We start from the raw sequence: 16,936 nt of genomic DNA, 5'->3' as shown, positions 1-16,936 counted from the left end.
ATTTTAGATTTTGTTATCATTAAAGGCCTGCATGATTGGTGGTAACTGTTTCCTAGCAGCTCGAAGGTCGTGGGTTCAAATCCCAGCCTGGGTCTTTCTGCATGGTGTCTGCATGTCCTCCTTGTCCGGCTTCCTCCCACATGACTGTTAGGTTAATTGGTGTCTCTAAATTGTCATTATGTGTCTCTGTGTGTGTGTGTGTGTGTGTGTGTGTGTGTGGGCGTGTATATTGTGTGTTTCTCTGCTTCTTTGTTGACCTGTCCAGGTTGCACCCCGTCTCTCCCAGTGACTGTTTCTCTCAAGATTTAAAACTTTTGGGAAAGTGTTAAATTTCAAAACATAGAATCCGTCAGCACCCTGCTAAAAATGCTGTATTTTTGTTCCAGGCGTGACCATGTAGTGTCTGCAGTACAAAAACTGAAACAAACAAACAAAAAAAAAACATTTAAGGAATAGATCATGGAGACAGCACAGAGTAAAAGTATGTTATTTTTGTTGACAGAGAAGTACTTTTTCTGTTGTCACTTCCACTCTGCTCTGTCTCACCTCTGCCCACCTGTTATCTGCTCAGCTGCTCTGTGTTTCTTTCCGATGAAGTCCTTAGATGAAACTAACATCTCCTCGCTTCGCTCCCCCACTCTCCCTTTCCTTCCTGTCAGATCTGCCGGGAGCAGTTTGTCGCCCTGCACAGCCAGCCGATTCTGCAAGAGCTGTCCTCCTTCCTGCTGCTCAAATACTGCTCCACAATCCAGTAAGTTTGCACAGGAGCGCATTTGATTTCTAAGCTTAGGGGATGCGAGTCTCCTGGGGATCAATGTGGCCATGGATTGGCATAGGGAAATAACATTCAGGCAGAAAACCAAAATATATTTACAGGTTTTTCTGTCGTTTCCTCCTATTCTGGATTGTTCCCACACAAGAGACCATCAATGCCATTGATCTTTTTATTCTTTCATGATTGGCTGTCGCGAACCGCAAACAAAACAGAACATGTAAGGCGGCGAGAGCGAGTTTTATTTTTTCCCTCCAGTCGTCTGTGACATTGGATCCAAAATGATTTCCACTCTTGTTGCCAGCCTTACTGGCCTCGGGCCGGGTTACAGTCATCGACTGTCTGTGTTTTCTCTCTTTGGGGAAATTGGGCCCTTCTCCACATCAGCAACAACAAATCTCACCTTCTTTTAAACTCTGTCAGGACCAATGTTTCCAAACTACAAGGACAGATTTTGAAAGACGTCAGAGGAAAGGGACACAAAGCTTCTGTGTCTTTCTCAACATAAAATTGATGTTTTTCAGACACCAGATGAATGCATCTGGTTTTTTGGGTTTTTTGTACACCTTTAGCAGAAGACAAAATCCTTCCAGCATTCTTTTTGACATTACATTAGAGTGTTTTAGAGATCTCAATAGAATCAAAAAATATTTCTTTTTTTTCTCTTGTTATTCAGTTTAGAAAGTGGAACTAGCATATTTTCAGTCTTCATTTCTGTTCATTTTGATGTTTAAGACTTACAGCTAATAAAAAACCCAATTTCTGATTTTTGAAAGTCACATAAGACCTCAGAAAATGTTTTAACGAAGAAATTTTATTTTATGGTCTGACAACCTTCACAAGGAGCATGAGACATGAAATGTCATTCCTGTAGAAGCTGGCTTATTAATAGATGGTTGAGTGGAAGGAAAAACTGTTGCAAGAAAAATCAATACAGGAAATTACAGAGGATTGTGAAGCAAAGCCCATTTAGGAGATTTGTTGGTGAATGGAAAGGTGTGGGCTGCAGCTGGAGTCTGGGAGTTTTTTCGCTACCTTAAATTTACTACACGTTTCCCTTTTTGAATGGAATTATTTAAATAAATCTGCTTTTTGATGGTACTGCAAGTTACAGAGATGCACTTGTACGCTTAAAGGTTGTAGCAGTATGTAAGCAGTATAACTTTAGAAAAATAATGTTTTGTTTTTAATAGAAAATGCATACGGCTTGTATTTTGCTGGCAGCTGTAAATGTTTCACCCAGACGTGGAGTTTCTCACTATCAAACAGCAGCACTGATAACATCTGAAATGGGTCTCAAACTTCCTTTAATACACAAACCCATTTGTCTGTTTGTTTTCAAGTCTAATTTTTTCTCTTCGTCGTCGTCTTCTTCTCCTCCTTCTTTCCTGACAGGAGTGAAGCCAAGAACAAGAAGTACCAGGAGTACAGGAGGTTGATGTTGCTGCTGGCCAAAGTGCCCCAGACAGGTCAGTGTCGGAGAAACAACTGGCTCCTCAAAGGATCAGGTTGTCTTTTAAAGCGGATCCGAAACAAACAGGATCCTATCTTTTACTCTTTTTTTTTCTCTTACTTATATGGTAAAAAAAAATGGCTGCATATTTATCCCCTGCAGATGTTTGTGAGTTGAACTGCAATTCAATCTGGAGCGATTTCTCTAAGCAGTTTTTTCTTATCATTGTTCTCAATGAGATTTTTCTTCCTCTTTATTGCAAACACAGCCTAATTTGGTTTGAGGGCAGACACATCCATATTTTTTTTTTCTCCTTTGATGCCACTGGGTTTTGTCTAGGGCATCACCTTCCTGTCATTGAGGTGGATTCAGGCTTTTCCTGTTACACAACCCCCCAGCTCTCTGTCTCCATCTGTACCTTCACTGTTTGCTTGGCACTGACAGCGAGGTTGTATAAATCGATTATTGTTAATTGTGTCCCTCTCTTGCATAATCAGCTTATGTTGCCGAGACGGGTCAGGTGTTTACCTCACCGCGCGCGTGTGTCTCTTCCACAACAGAGTCAATGAATACAGACTGAAATTTATTATCATATTTAGGCATCTGAATTTGTTAGAACGAAGGAGCAACTCGGTTTCTGTGAGGAATCTAGAAGATCGAATTGGTGGGTGGATTGACCGTTCCTGAAAAACTATTTAAATCCTTTCAGCTTCCCCGTGTTTTGTCACGTTGCAACCGCAAACTAATATGAATTTTATTGGGATTTTATGTGATCCACCAACACAAAGTGGAGCATAAATATAGAAGGACCTATTTTCCCCTGAATCTCTACCAAACCAACTTAACTGTCTCTGCTGAAGAATGCATCCCACAGCATTATGCTGCCACCACCATAACACTTTTCAGATTTTTATTTGTAAAGTGTTTAGAGTCGAGGTCCCTTTGTCTTTTGTTTAATTGTTGCCTTTTATCAGCATATTTCCCGAATAACTAATACGATACATTAACGCTTGTTGTAGTAATGTGATGGAAAAAAAAAAGAAAAAAGTTTTTGGTTTTTTTGTGAATACCATTAGCGGGAGGCTGATGACCTAATATGTTTTTTTCATAATTAACTCAGTTTGCTTTAAACTTTCTCCTCTCAGTCTAAACACAACAGTGTTGTTTGATTTAATCGCCGGCCATTATACGGTGATGGCGAGTCCTCAACGATGGCGCAACATAAGATCGAAAGCAATTACAAAAACACTTCGTGTGGTCGACCGTTGTTTGGATTTCCCTGTTGGGAAGGTAAATTATGCGGCAGCCTCGTGTTACTAAACAGAAGCGGTTTTCTGGTTTATAGAATATCAATACAGCGTACCTCGGCTGCAGCAGCACACACAGGTCATAGGTGAGTTTATGCTTTAAAGCACCCATGTCATTATTGTGTTTAGTCATTTCAGTCTTCACTTTTTAATGTTCGTTCCTCAATAATTCACGCTGCGGCCTCCGGTGGTGAACACCGCTGTCAAGAGAGCAAACCAGGCAAAGCACACAGAGCGGGACAGGCGCTCATGTGGAGCTAAAATTAGCATTTGGATGCTTTATCAGCGTTCATAGGAAAAGTTCAGCTTTTCACTTAGACCTGAAACTAATGTTTTAGTTAAAATTGTTTCACATGTGACAAAACAGCCACAACGTTTTTGACAGATGTTTTGTTTCTCTAATCGGTGTCAGTCATGTTGCGTCGTGTAAATAACGGATTGATGGTTGGTCATATTATTTAATATCATTACTAAAGGCTCCACAGCATAGCAATATACACAATGCAGGGATTCGGTATTTAATTGCCAATTGTATTTTTAGTTCCTTGCATTTCAAACTTTACTGTCTGATAATCTGTTTGGAGAGTTGAATGGATTCTAACCGCCTTTGATTCCTGCAACTGATGTATATTTTATTGGCTAAAGTTCAGTAAAATGATGGAAAAGAAATGATGTTGAAATATGGGTTAGTATAATTGCAATATTTAACAACAAACACTTTTTTTTCAAAGTGCTTTAAGCCAGCTGTTAGTTTGATAAATGTTGGTTCTGAAGAGCTTGGCAGGTTCTTTAAGTGAACTTGATCAAGTGTTTTCTTTGACCTTGGATTCTTTTGCACAGATTTTCAGTCTATTCCTTATGGAATGGACTGAATGGACTGCACACACCCTGTCCCTTGATGGGCAGGGTGTGTGTTGAATTATAAGCAATGTTGAAGATAAATCAAGAGTTATAAGGCCTGCGATCTGAGCGTCTTCCTTCAGGTGATTATCTTAAGCTACTAGCTCAGTGGGCGTCCCTTTGATAGAACAATACTTAGTTTTTTGTTGTCTGACCTTTGGTACATTTTACGGATTCAACAAGAAAATTGGAACATATTTTGTTTTTATTTTAGACCGCTTTAGAACGTAGCCAAGATCCAAATTTATGATTGGTTCTGTAGACAGAAACGTACTGGTGCGTTCCTTGACTTTTAGACACTTTCCATGTCCGAATGAGTCACGGGACAAATTCACAGTAAAACACGACGATATTCATGCCGTCAGGTTTCTAGTCGTAACCTGAGCGATTATTTGTTAGTAGGGAGAAATATGGCACTGCGCACATAATTTATGGTCTGCAACATCCGCCCGCCGACTCGAACCTGCTCTGACTCGGCCTCTTGTCTCTCCAGGTGACTTTGATCTGCAGCGGGTGAAAGAGTCCACTTACTTCTTCAGCTGAGAGGCCCGCGAGGGCGAAGCAGGCTTAAAGAGATGAGTGGAATTGACAGAGTGCAGCAGGGAGGCTGCTGCTGGCCCGGGAGTCTCAACAGGCTGTGTCTCTCTCGCAGACATGAGGACATTGATCTAGCCGCGCCCTGCCTGCCTTCCTGGCCCACAAACTGCCACTGGAGCCGATCACAGACACACACACGCACACACACACAGTGAACTCATCTGATTAACTGGCTTTCAGACCGCTGGAGAAGGTGGGCGGGATGCTCGTCAAGGTGAAAAAAAATGAGGGGGTCGGCATCGGTAGTGTCCGTTAAGCAACGAAAGGAAAATACCTCGTTTGTCAGATGTATATTTAGGTACATATTTGTGTTTATTTGCAAAACTTGAATCGAATGTGAGCTGTGTCTTTTCGTGCGCAAGTCAGAAACACTTCTGTTGCTCAATCACACCGACAAGAAACGTTCTCACTGACTGCAATGGGAGCTGATTAGTGGTCTAAGAGTTTGTATGTGTGCGAGATGCTGTAAAGGCCACCAGTGAGCTCTAACCAGCAGAAAAAAATGAAGATCTTTTTTTAATGGTTAAAGTGTTCTGGGTTTTTACCCTGAAGAAATGAGCTTTTAAATAAATGTTTTCTAAGATCTCCTGTCATTTATTCAACTCAAAAGAAGGCTGATGTTTACACTGTCCTTAAGCAGGATGAATGAGAGATATTTAGTGATATATTTAAATGTCACTGTGAGAGATGAAGGCCTCCCCTTTTTGATGTGCCACAAAGGCTTCCAAGGCATCACTAATCATATATCGGATGTTATTTCTCTGGGCCAGAACCATATCTGGATGTAAAAATAGCAAGAGTGCTTATCTGATTATTACTGCAAACGTTGCAACACTTTCAGACAAAAGGTGCTGCCGGCGTTCAAAGGCGAAGGCAGCCGCGCCACCAGAGAAAGACGGTTTCTGTGACAATGTAATGAAATGGAAATGATCTTGGAGTGTGTTGATTACACCACTGTGTAGGGTTTTTGTTTTTTTTGGTGGGGGGGGTTGTCAAATTTGCATGGCGGCATGCTTGCAGAGAGGCTCTTCATATTTTATGATGCACTTGGGATATTTGACTTTGATTAGTTTTTTAAATTTTTTTTATTCTGGTACAAATTATCTGTCACCTCACCTGATGGGTTGAGACAACAGTGATATATGCCCTGAGCTGCCTTTTCTTTTGGCTGATGCTGGTGTTTGACAGGTCTTAGTAACTTCAAGCACTGTACCATTTTTGGTTCCTCTGGAATAAATAAGACTGGAAATAAAAGTAGCGGCGATCGCCAATCTTTAAAAAGGCTACCACACAGGTTCCAAAGTATTTATAAATAAAAATCTAGAAAAGTGTGCATTTCATTTTGATTCGGCCGACCCCAGTAAACGCCAATATAATCATACGCAACGAGTTGCAACATGCTGTGTGGCAGAAAACAATCACCATCACTTTAGGCAAACGTGGTGGTAGTAGCACCACTAAGAGTTAATTACAATTTTGTTGTAGCGTGACGAAGTGGGGAAAAGTTCAAAATGAGGGAATACTGTTACAACGTACTGCATTAATTTACATGTCATGTCACAGTATTAATCTGAAAAGTTTAGATTTTAATTGCATAAACAATAACCTCACAAAAAAGACTGCAGTTACCTCGATATATCTTAAAAGGAGAATCAATGCTTTTGTATCCTCTGTTTTTTTAGTTTTTTTTTTACTTCTTTTTTGCCTTAATGAACAAATTATTTTTATGCTCTAATAAACCAAGGTCTCCTTCTGCTATGCACGCCTCTTTTCTCAGCTAGCTTTCAAGGTGTGACCTCTCTCTTGTGCCACACGCGCTCAACATGCATCACATCTCACGCCGCGACATGACCTCAACACTCTAACCTCGCTCCTGGACAGAGGCAGAGATGCCGGGGGTCTTATTGTGGCTCACACACGTGACGGAAAGTTGACTGGGGACTGTCGATCAGCGGAACAACCTGCTGCGGTACTTAAAATAGCCGAACCAGGAGCAGGTTGGTGTGAAAGAAGAGCTCAGGTGTGAAAGCAGCACGTCTGGTTTTTGTTGGGAGTCGATGGCGTTTGGTTCAGCCTGCAGCTGGTCGGCTGAGGGAATCTCTGGAGCAAAGTGCAGCTACGGTTCAGCTTGACGGGTCATGAGACTTCAGGAGAATGCGGCCTAATGATCTTTCCTCGCGTAACGGTATTTAGAAAAAATATGTCAATTTCTATGACTCAAATGTGAGCTTTTCGTTTCAATTATAACTGATTTACAGTTTAGGGCTTCTAATAACAAACTGAAAGCATTACGATGCTTGCACACAACAGCTCCATCAATAACTTATTCAATGCATACTTTACTTTTGTTTTAGTGTAGTGGCAATTTTATTCTGGAAATCTAACACAAATTCCATCCTTTAATTTGAATACTCTTATTTGGTGACAAATTAATTCCACATTTAGACATGTATAACTACTATCAATACACATAGCAAAACTATTAAGAATAAATGTGCCTTGTTTTGCTATTTATACTGTAAATGCTGGACTTTCTGGCCAGTATGTTGGTTTGTCTTTAGGTAATTGTATAAAAAAATATCTCCAGTTATGGAGATAGACCTCAAAGATGTCAGATTATTATTATTTTTATTTATTTTTTTTGTACTTTAAAAAGAAAAAAAAGGAAGCTATTTTAATTACTTAAGATTGAATGGTTATTTTATACCATTGTTTGACTCAGATACCATGTAACAACTTATTTCTGGTGCTCCTACACTCTTCAAAATAGTGGATGCTTTTTTTTTTTTTTTTGCCTGTAGCTTGTCTTTCTATAGGAAGAGAGCTGCCAGGCTGTTTTGTGTCTGTTTGAAGTTACTATGCTTGAGTGCTTGACTTTCTGCTGGCATGAAGCTGGATGTGAGTCAAGTTTAGGACTCACAATTGGTCAGGAGAGTGAGAGTCTGCGTTGGTGATGAAGTAAGAACCTGATGATGGTTTTTCGCTGTCTCGCACTAAAAGCATGCTGCAACAATCTCCAGTCAAATACGACCACAAAAAGAAATGAGTGAAATAACTACAAATCACAAAAACAAAGTAAAGGAAAAACACCTTTACCCGAAGTCCCATCATCCATCTCAACCTCTGAAAAAAATAAAAATCTTCATGACTCTCAAGACTTTAGGTAAAATATTCTGTGGACAGATGAGATAAAAGAGAACCCTTTTTGGAAGGTGTGATGCTGGTCACATTTGGTGACAAACACACCAACATACTGACTGTCAGGAAAGATGGCGTGATGGTCTGACGTGCTTTACTGGACCGAGACGACCTGATGGAACGACAAATTCTCCTCTTTGCGAGAAAATTCTGACGTTGACTCACTTGCAGTCACTTCATGGCCGCATTCTCAAGAACACTTGGGTTTTGCAGCAATACTGTGCTCAAAACCACACCAGCAAGTCCACATCTGAATAACTCAGAAAAATCTAAATGAGGATTTTGAAGTGCCTTAGCTCATGTGGCATGACCTTAAAAAGGTCGTTCAGGCATGGAAGCCCTTTAATGTGACTGACTTAAAACGATTCTGCAAAAAAATTTGGTCAAAATTGCTTAACTGTGATCTAAAAGTCATTCGTAGTTATTTCAAATTAATGCTCGATGGCATTTACCGATGCCATGCACATCCAGTTTAGATTTAGGAGAAAATATTTATATCTTTTTTTCCACAATGGGCCTGGTTTGTTGGGACAGGCTTTCCCCTCAATATATGAAGTGATCATTTCAAAACAGTATTTCATATTCACCCAAGTTGTCTGTGTCGTATAGAAGCATATGTGTGATAGAAACAACAACAGAACAAATCCCTAATCAGGTTTTATAGTGGACGCATAGAGGCAGGCGCGAGGGGGCGCGCGCCAAACGCGTTGGCCTCGCGCGGTCACGGCGCCTAATTGTGCGAATCCGATTCTTTATAATTCAGCTAAGATTGTGCGACTCTACCTTTCACTCAGACTTCATATGATCCCTCTATGGAGGCTCATTTTAAGAGAACACTGCACCAAAGTTCGCGTCAACTAGAAACACCACGCCTCTTGCTGGCTCACGCGCGCTCAACACAAACTTTCGAAAGCGCGACAGCAACTCACCCTTAAGAGGCCAAATACTTTTTACCAGCACTCTTTGCGAAGGCTTCTTGTGTCACTCACTCAGCGCTGCCTGCCTCCACTGCAGAGGCATTGTCTCGCAGCAGAAAGCACCGTGTGCGGGGCTTTCGGGAAGCTCTTTATTCCAGCGGCAGCACCATCAGAAAGAGAACACTATGCAAGTGTTAGCTGCTATCTGACAGACATGCCAGAGATGGAAGCCACTCTACGATAGCTGCACCACTCACTCTCACCGAGGGGACTTTGATTCTCCTGCCAGGCTCCTGGGCTCTCCCGGCCTATCTGCTGCCCCGGTGGTGTCGAGAGAGCCCTGCACTCAGCAGCACTTGCAGGGGTGGGGGGAGCAGAGTGTACAGACAGACCTGAAGGGGGGAGAACTGGGCCAGAGCTCTCCGACGGCAGGGGAGAGGAAGCAGGAGGCAGCGCAGTGGGGAAACAGAGACAGGTGATGCAGTGTTGGCAGGTGTGTGCGTGTGCACATCAGTGTGAGCTGCTCTGACCTTTATTCTGACTGACAGGTAGTGATGCCTTGATTAACAACCATCCAACTCACAGCTGGTAGAGGGACGCTTCAGTGACTTAAACCGACACCACGTTACCCTTTTCTCACATTATCGACTAAACAAATAAAAGGCGAGACCTTGATAGTGTGCACAAAAGTGGAGAGTAATGCTGATTCTGATACCTTACAAATACCTGCAGGTGTTGAACGCATTCATTGCATTATTCTTCCACAGGAAGAGGATTCAGAGAGAATTTATCTACTCCTAAAAATCTCTGAACTGCATACCATCCACCAAAATATTGAACATCCCTTTAACGTCCCCGTGCATTTCGTTGTTTTTGCGATGACTCCGCTTAACCTGCTATGCCCAAACATAGATTCAAGCATAGTTGCATATTAAGACTAATGTGTAACCAGAGAGGCAGAAGAGAGTGTAGTCGATACAACCGTCGCTGTCAGGAAGGCAGAATAGGTTCCTCGTAAATTATTGATATTTCCAAGTAGCAGGATGGGGCCAAGACTGATGATGTAAAAATGGCCTAAATGGATGGACAAACATATCATTATTCTTTTTTGCATGACATTTAAAACTTAAAATGTAATAAAGGCTGTATTTCACCATAACAGATGCTATTCTAACACGACGAAGTGCTGATTTCAAAGATTGAAGAAGCAGATATTAAATTCTGGCTGTGAAAGTAAAGCAATAACATCATGACTGTCACACAGCAGAGGCATTCACCATGAAATGCTCTCACTGGAAATTTTGCTTCCATTAGAAAAGCCAAATTAAGCTTCAGTGCTTTTATTTAATACATGATAGTCAAAAAGTAATAACTGAAAAGGAAAGTAAAATATTCAAATGTAACTCATTGGTTTGCACATTTTAACAAAATATGGAAAAAAAGAAAAGCTGGGGTTAAAGTCAAAAATGTTCCCTGCGAATGATTTATTTCACCAAGGCTTTTGTTTGTATGTAACAATGCAATATAGATTGGTTTTATTATTGGATTTATAATAGATGGATCAATATTTTGCTGAGATGTATTGCAATTTCATTTGAGGAGAGTTACAACTCTGCCCTGCAAATGCATAAAGAAAGCAGGGATGTCACAGAGGAGATATAGGTACGTAAAGTTTGATTTTGAATAAGTACAAAATTGCAGACGTTATTGGTCAATATGAGTAATTCAGTGTCCACTGATCATGAAAAAATCAAAATAGATGAAAAAGTTTATATTAATATTTTAAAGGCGAAAATGGGAATTTAGAATTTAAAAAATAAATAAAAATACTCAGAATCATGCAACAAAGTCCACAGCTTTGCAAATGCAGATGTCAAAATGCTACAGCAGCCATGTGTGAAAGTGTGCATAACACAGATGTTATCTTTACTGATGCCTTGTGGGTCGAACAGCTGGGTTTCTGTAACATTTATATAACACTAAATATGTCTGCAAAGTTGCCAAAAGAGAAAAAGGAAACTGAACAAAACATTTCCGAAATTTTGGGGGAAATCCGAGTCAGTGTGCCAACCAAGTTCCTAAACTGAACTGAGGTACGGTAACCAGACAGATAAATAACTTTTACACAAACTCCTGGTGAGAATGCAAACAAGTATAGAAAACAAAGCCATACATCTTTTGTCATGTCAACTCATTTCCTTTTCCTTTAATTTTTAAGATTGGTCAGTTCAGTCCAGATCATAATATGCTTTCTGTCAGAGTAAAACAATAATTATTTCAACATGTCCTTTTTTAATAGGTCTACAGTAATAGTGAACCAGGTTACATAAATAAATAGTCTCGTTTACATGATGCAAGCTATGTTTACACATAGAAATAACCATGTTAGTCAAGTTATTCATAGTAAGGATGGTGATTTAAACTGAGCTATCTGCTTACAAAAAGAAACAACGAACACAAAATGTTCAGTAAAGTTTCAAAAACCAGTGTAAGGTTTAAAATGTTACATCTCCACAGACAAATCAAGAGTATAATTGAGTATCATCTGCATAAGGTTACCACTCAGTCTTCTGTTATTGCTTGTTGTCACAAATGTCACATTCAGAGGAACTGACTGGATTCATTTAATGTTCTGATATCTGATCTGTGTCAGGCGAGTTTTGTGCACAAAAGCTGCATCATTTGTAGCTTTGGTTTAATTCTAAACTGATGGGTTTCATGAAAATTATTGTGTTTTCATTGGTCAAAAAATACATACAATATCTGGAGCTCTGTGATGGTTCTCTGAATTTACATTCACTGGCCACTTTACTAGGTACACCAGGCTAGTTCTAGTTCCATCCCTGTTTTGCCTTCGGATCTGTCTTAATTATTTAGTAGCATAGTTTCAACCAGTTGTAAGGAATATCTCTCCAAGGTTTTGGTACATTTTGGAATGACATATCAAAAGTTACTGCAGATTTGCTGGCTGAACATCCTTTGTTAAAATGTCCCAATCCACCATATCTCAAATGTGTTCACCACAGCGAACAGTGTCTAAGAAATGAGTTTGAGATTGAGCTTTTTGACATGGTACAGAAGATGGCTACACTGCGACCATAAGGGAAAGAAGTTAGTGACACGACTCAGGGAGATTGTGGTGTTCTACAATGCTCCATTGGCACCAAGTTGTCCAAAATGTGCCAAGAAAACATACGCACCAGTTACTACCTTAAAAGTTGAGTTTCTTCTACACAACTAGACTATGCACTGGAAATCCCAAAGATAGTTGTGAGTGAAAGTCCCTGTAGATCATCAGTGTCTGGCCCATCTGGCACCAACAGCTATGGTAAATCCAAAATTATTTAAACCGTCTTCCCTCCCCTTTGCAGGTTATTGGTTTGTACTCATGTCGTGTTCAAGTCAACTAGATTCCTAATTCCTAACAAATGTGCCCCAAAACGTGCTCAGTGAATGTATACATTAACTAGTATTGTTATATGGTAAGTCCTGTTTTATTTATTTTTATTTTTTTATTATTTTTTTTTTCCCTGCACCATTGCTCTTTTCTCGGTTATGGGTCCAAAACTAATTTGGTCACTAACTGCACATTCTATCCCAGGACCATGTATAAAATAAGCACAATTCTCATAACAAGCCTGTATTAATTACTTTGGAGTACCAAAAATGATTCCTGTGGGCATAATTAAAATCACAAGACAAAGAAAACACAATAGATCTTTTAAAAACAAACAAACTTTAAAACCATCTACTTTTTTTTGCCCAATTTGAAACTCCCAAGGTGGATGACTGTGCAAGAACGCAGACTAAACAGGAAGCAAATGCAAAATGATCATAGGAGAAGAACTCATTATTGGCACAGTATAATGAAATCCAGCTGAAGGATGATAATAACGGACCCAAACAGGCCTGAGGGATTCCATTTTCCACTCTCATTACCCTGTAATGATTCAGCCAATCGTGAGCTGAGGTGAATAGAATGTCAGGTCCAGGAGAAAAGGGTCTTCTTCCTAATGCTTTTGGACACAAATCAGTGGCATTCGATGATTTCTTACCGAGGCATCAATGACAGAGGCACACTGCAATCTACGTCCTGCGAAGGATCGGCGCTGTCCTTGGCTGTTTATCTAAATTGTGGCGGTAACAGGAGGTTCATTATTTGTCAGAATTGACTTTGGCATAGCAATGCATCGCCTAAACGGCCACTAAAGGCAAGTGAAAACTCAGCATTAGAAAAGAATGAATTTACATTGCAATGATAGGGGCCCGAGTTTACAATTGAACTTGTAATAAGTTTCTAGTTTGTAACTGGCAGTGAATCACAGTTCAAGTCTGGGCAATAAGAACTGCTTCCTGGGATGCATTTGAGTCTGATTAGTCGGTGCAGAGGCCCAAAGCAAACTTTGTTTCTTTAACTTTTTGGCTACATCCAGCACATATAAGCATGTTTCTTTGTTGTCAATAACCTTTTTCTCACTATAGCTAGTTAGTAAGTTACAGTTATATATATATATATATATATATATATATATATATATATATATATATATATTGAGGGCTTAAAAAGATCAGCCAGTTATTGAGCTTTGCAGAATTTACTGTAACATTTTTGGCTGCTAGGAGGAATTTCCATGTGGTGTAAAAGGTGTTGTTATTAAATGTTTCTTTAAAAACAAAACAGAAAGGTGCATAGTGATGTAGGGTTGAAAACTCACCCTCTTCAGATTTATGAACTATAAAGTAAACAAACATGGGGATAACTAGAGCACAAATCAATTATTTAGATAAAAAAAAAAAAAAAAAACACATTCATCCCACCACTGTAGTTTCAGCATGGATTATAACATCCCCCGTGATCTTAACCGAGTAGTTTGGTTCTTTCATAGTGGGGTTACATGAAGAGTTTAAGAGTAGTCTTTACCTTATCAAAACAATTATACAGAACAATTATGCATGGGCCCTGTTCCCACTGTCATCATATCAATTATGTGATAATTGATATGATGACATCATATCACTCCAGACTAAGCCCACACCATAACATTAAAGAGACTTACCAGTATGTACAGCGTTGCACCCAGTTAGTATTATTACTCGCGATGCCAGCAATACAAAAGATTCAGAAAACCATAGTAAGATTGAAACTGATGGTGTCCAATATTTATGCACTGATTTTATAGACTGATAAGAAACTCCATAGAGAAGATGTGACACTTGTGGCTGTAGGTTTGCAAGAAAGCAAAAATCATATTTGACGAGAATTATTGATGAGTACTAAAAGCACACCAGGATTATCACTGCCTAATGAAATTGAGATTTTACCCAACTCAGCAACCTTCTAACAGTCATGGAGGGTCTGGAGGCCATAAGCCAGTCTCATTCTGGTGTGAATGGAGCCTAAGGAACAGTTCTTCCTGCGTATGGTTACTTCTTCAATCTAAATTTTCTCTGATAGCCATCTACTGAAAACCAAACTATCCTTTTAAGAATCTTGGGGGGTTTGTGTATTATATTTTCACTCCTAGTACAAATGCCGGTGAAATTCTAATTTTCTTAATACTGTCAGCAGTCCAATCATAATATTTTATCTGAAATATGGCTTTTATCATTGTCGTAAGGTAGTCAAAAACTGTCTCCTTTTTTGCTATTTTTGCTTCCCAATAAGTCAATAAGATATCTTGAAAGGGACAATGAAGCAAAAAACGTTTAACAGTTTAAAAGGAGCTCTGGCACATTATGTAGTTACAGTAAATAATCACAAATTAAGTTCCAACGTCAGATATCTAAAGCAGTTCCCTGAATAACAGTTTTAAACCATCTGACCTCAGGTTTATATTGTATGAGGAGAATGGGAGGACACTGAAGAATATATTGTTAGCTATGTTGTGAAATATGCTACTTTACTTTTACTTATCTGTGCAACTACAGCTGTGAGTAGAAACATCTCAGTGTTGTAGACTCAAATGTCATTAGACTCATATATTTTGGATGCTGCCTGCTCGCTCAACATTCATACATTCAGATAGTCAAACTTGGAAAAAGAAGAGGAACATGTTCCTTTGATTGTGTTCCTCGTTCAGTCACTCCCCCCAGAACAGTTTGATTAAGATCACAAGTTTGAGGACAGCCTAGATCTCACCTTCATGTGGTCTGTCTCTGGAAGGCTCGTTATTGAGTTCTTTTTAGGTGGTAGCGTGTCCCCCTGACTTGTTCCCACTGCCAGCCCTGCTGCAAAACCATGCACAGAACCAGGCAAAGATGCTACAGGGAAGGCCCCCACTGACATTTGGTGGGGGAGTACCACCCTATGAGGTACTGCACTTCGAATGCTCGAGGGGCCCATTGGCGTCTGAGGGGGTCCAATAGAAGTGGAAGAAACTTGTATTGACTGGGGTGGACTGGGGACAGCTGGTTGCACTCCCTCATGAGGCAGTGAGGGCTGAGATGCTGACAGGGCCCTGACATCTTGGCTCAGGCTGCCCAGGTGCAAAGAATGGGTGCTCTTATGCATGCTGGGCCGGTGTGCAGGACTGGATATGTGCTGCTGAACTAGAGATAGCTGGGAGCCTGATATCGGACCAGTCAGCGCACTGGATCCATACTGGAATGATCGTCCTCCAGCAGCCAGTGGACTCTGAACAGGGGGACTGGCCAAGACTGGAGCAAAGGCACCGGTGGCAAGGAGTTGCGACTGGAGTGGAGAAGCAGAGACCGGGCTGGATACACTCTGCATCACCTGGAATCTCCTCACCATCCTAGGAGACTGCATGGGCCCTGTTCCCACTGAGTTTCCTTGCATGGGGTTACAAAAATTCATCGCCACAGCTTGCTGCAGGGTGGCGATTGCCGAGTCTCGAGGCTGAGTGGAGGAACCAGGAGGAGAAAAGATCCCGCCGGGGAGCGGAGGGGTCATGGACATTGCCCGTGGCCGTGGTACATCCACTTGCTGAACCATCTCCCGATCATATTTGACAATCTCCTGAATCATCTCATTCTCATGGTTGTTGAAAACACCAGAGTTGAGATCATGCTGAACTTTGTGCATCAGGATTGAGTTCTTCTTGCCTACAAGACATGAACACAGAATTTGTATGTGTAGTTTAAATTTATTCTGTGTTGCAACAGAAGAAAACATTAACCTACATCATTGTAGCATGGAAATACATTGTAGGAGTGTCATAAAGGTGCAACACCAAAGTAAAGTCCATGATACAAAGAGCTTTCCAGTAGTTGTCATTCTAAAAGTATTTTTATAGGGCCAGGATGTGAAGGTATGTGAATTTAACCTTGAAACCTTCATATCTAAAGCCTGTTTTCACATTTCTATGCAAACTGGGGCCGACTGAAATGGAAACTAAGTGCAACCCTTTGGACATGGTGTTGATCAGCTCCTAGATTCCTGAGGTAGATGTACAGCGTTGCACCCAGTTAGTATTAACAACCTGGGTGTTAGTTAATGCTAACTAACACATTTAAAGGACTAAGATAACTATGCACAGGGCAACAGATACAAAGTTAGTCATACAAAGTACAGTTGTGTGCAAAGGCATGAATTTTGAGGCAGATGTACAGCAGATTTCATTCCTGAAGTCAACCTTTGGCAACTGTTATAGTAGATGGCCTAACAGCAGATATTTATAACATCACTATAAAATTCAAGACATGTGATGCTCTGTAACAGATAGGTACAGTAGCATTGCCAACAGGGGGATGTTAAAAATGTCCTCTGAAGCAGTAATAAATAAACAAAGCAGGAAGTATTCATAAAGGAGGTGGAGAAAACTCAAAACAA

General features: G+C 40.4%; 2 protein-coding genes across 5 annotated transcripts in view; one reads left to right on the top strand and one right to left on the bottom strand.

Annotated features, from left to right (window-relative positions):
- Nucleotides 1-5,612, top strand: part of polrmt (polymerase (RNA) mitochondrial (DNA directed)) — a 43,285-nt gene extending 37,673 nt beyond the window's left edge. For 3 of the 4 annotated variants that reach the window (XM_044130103.1, XM_044130104.1, XM_044130102.1), the window contains 3 exons: nucleotides 660-751; nucleotides 2,168-2,241; nucleotides 4,926-5,612. In XM_044130103.1, the coding sequence (XP_043986038.1) occupies nucleotides 660-751; nucleotides 2,168-2,241; nucleotides 4,926-4,975 (216 nt within the window). In that variant the 3' untranslated portion in view covers nucleotides 4,976-5,612. The remainder of the gene's footprint in view (nucleotides 1-659; nucleotides 752-2,167; nucleotides 2,242-4,925) is intronic. The other variant, XR_006371974.1, reaches the window with a different exon arrangement.
- A 4,707-nt stretch (nucleotides 5,613-10,319) lies between these two features.
- The window catches only part of hcn2b (hyperpolarization activated cyclic nucleotide-gated potassium channel 2b), a 45,522-nt gene continuing 38,905 nt past the window's right edge, over nucleotides 10,320-16,936 (bottom strand). The window contains exon 8 of the mRNA XM_044130101.1: nucleotides 10,320-16,209. Coding sequence (XP_043986036.1) covers nucleotides 15,254-16,209 — 956 coding nt within the window. The 3' untranslated portion in view covers nucleotides 10,320-15,253. The remainder of the gene's footprint in view (nucleotides 16,210-16,936) is intronic.

Source organism: Gambusia affinis, linkage group LG10, assembly GCF_019740435.1.
Source record: "Gambusia affinis linkage group LG10, SWU_Gaff_1.0, whole genome shotgun sequence".
NCBI lineage: Eukaryota > Metazoa > Chordata > Actinopteri > Cyprinodontiformes > Poeciliidae > Gambusia > Gambusia affinis.
This window is presented reverse-complemented; position numbering and strand designations above follow the sequence as displayed.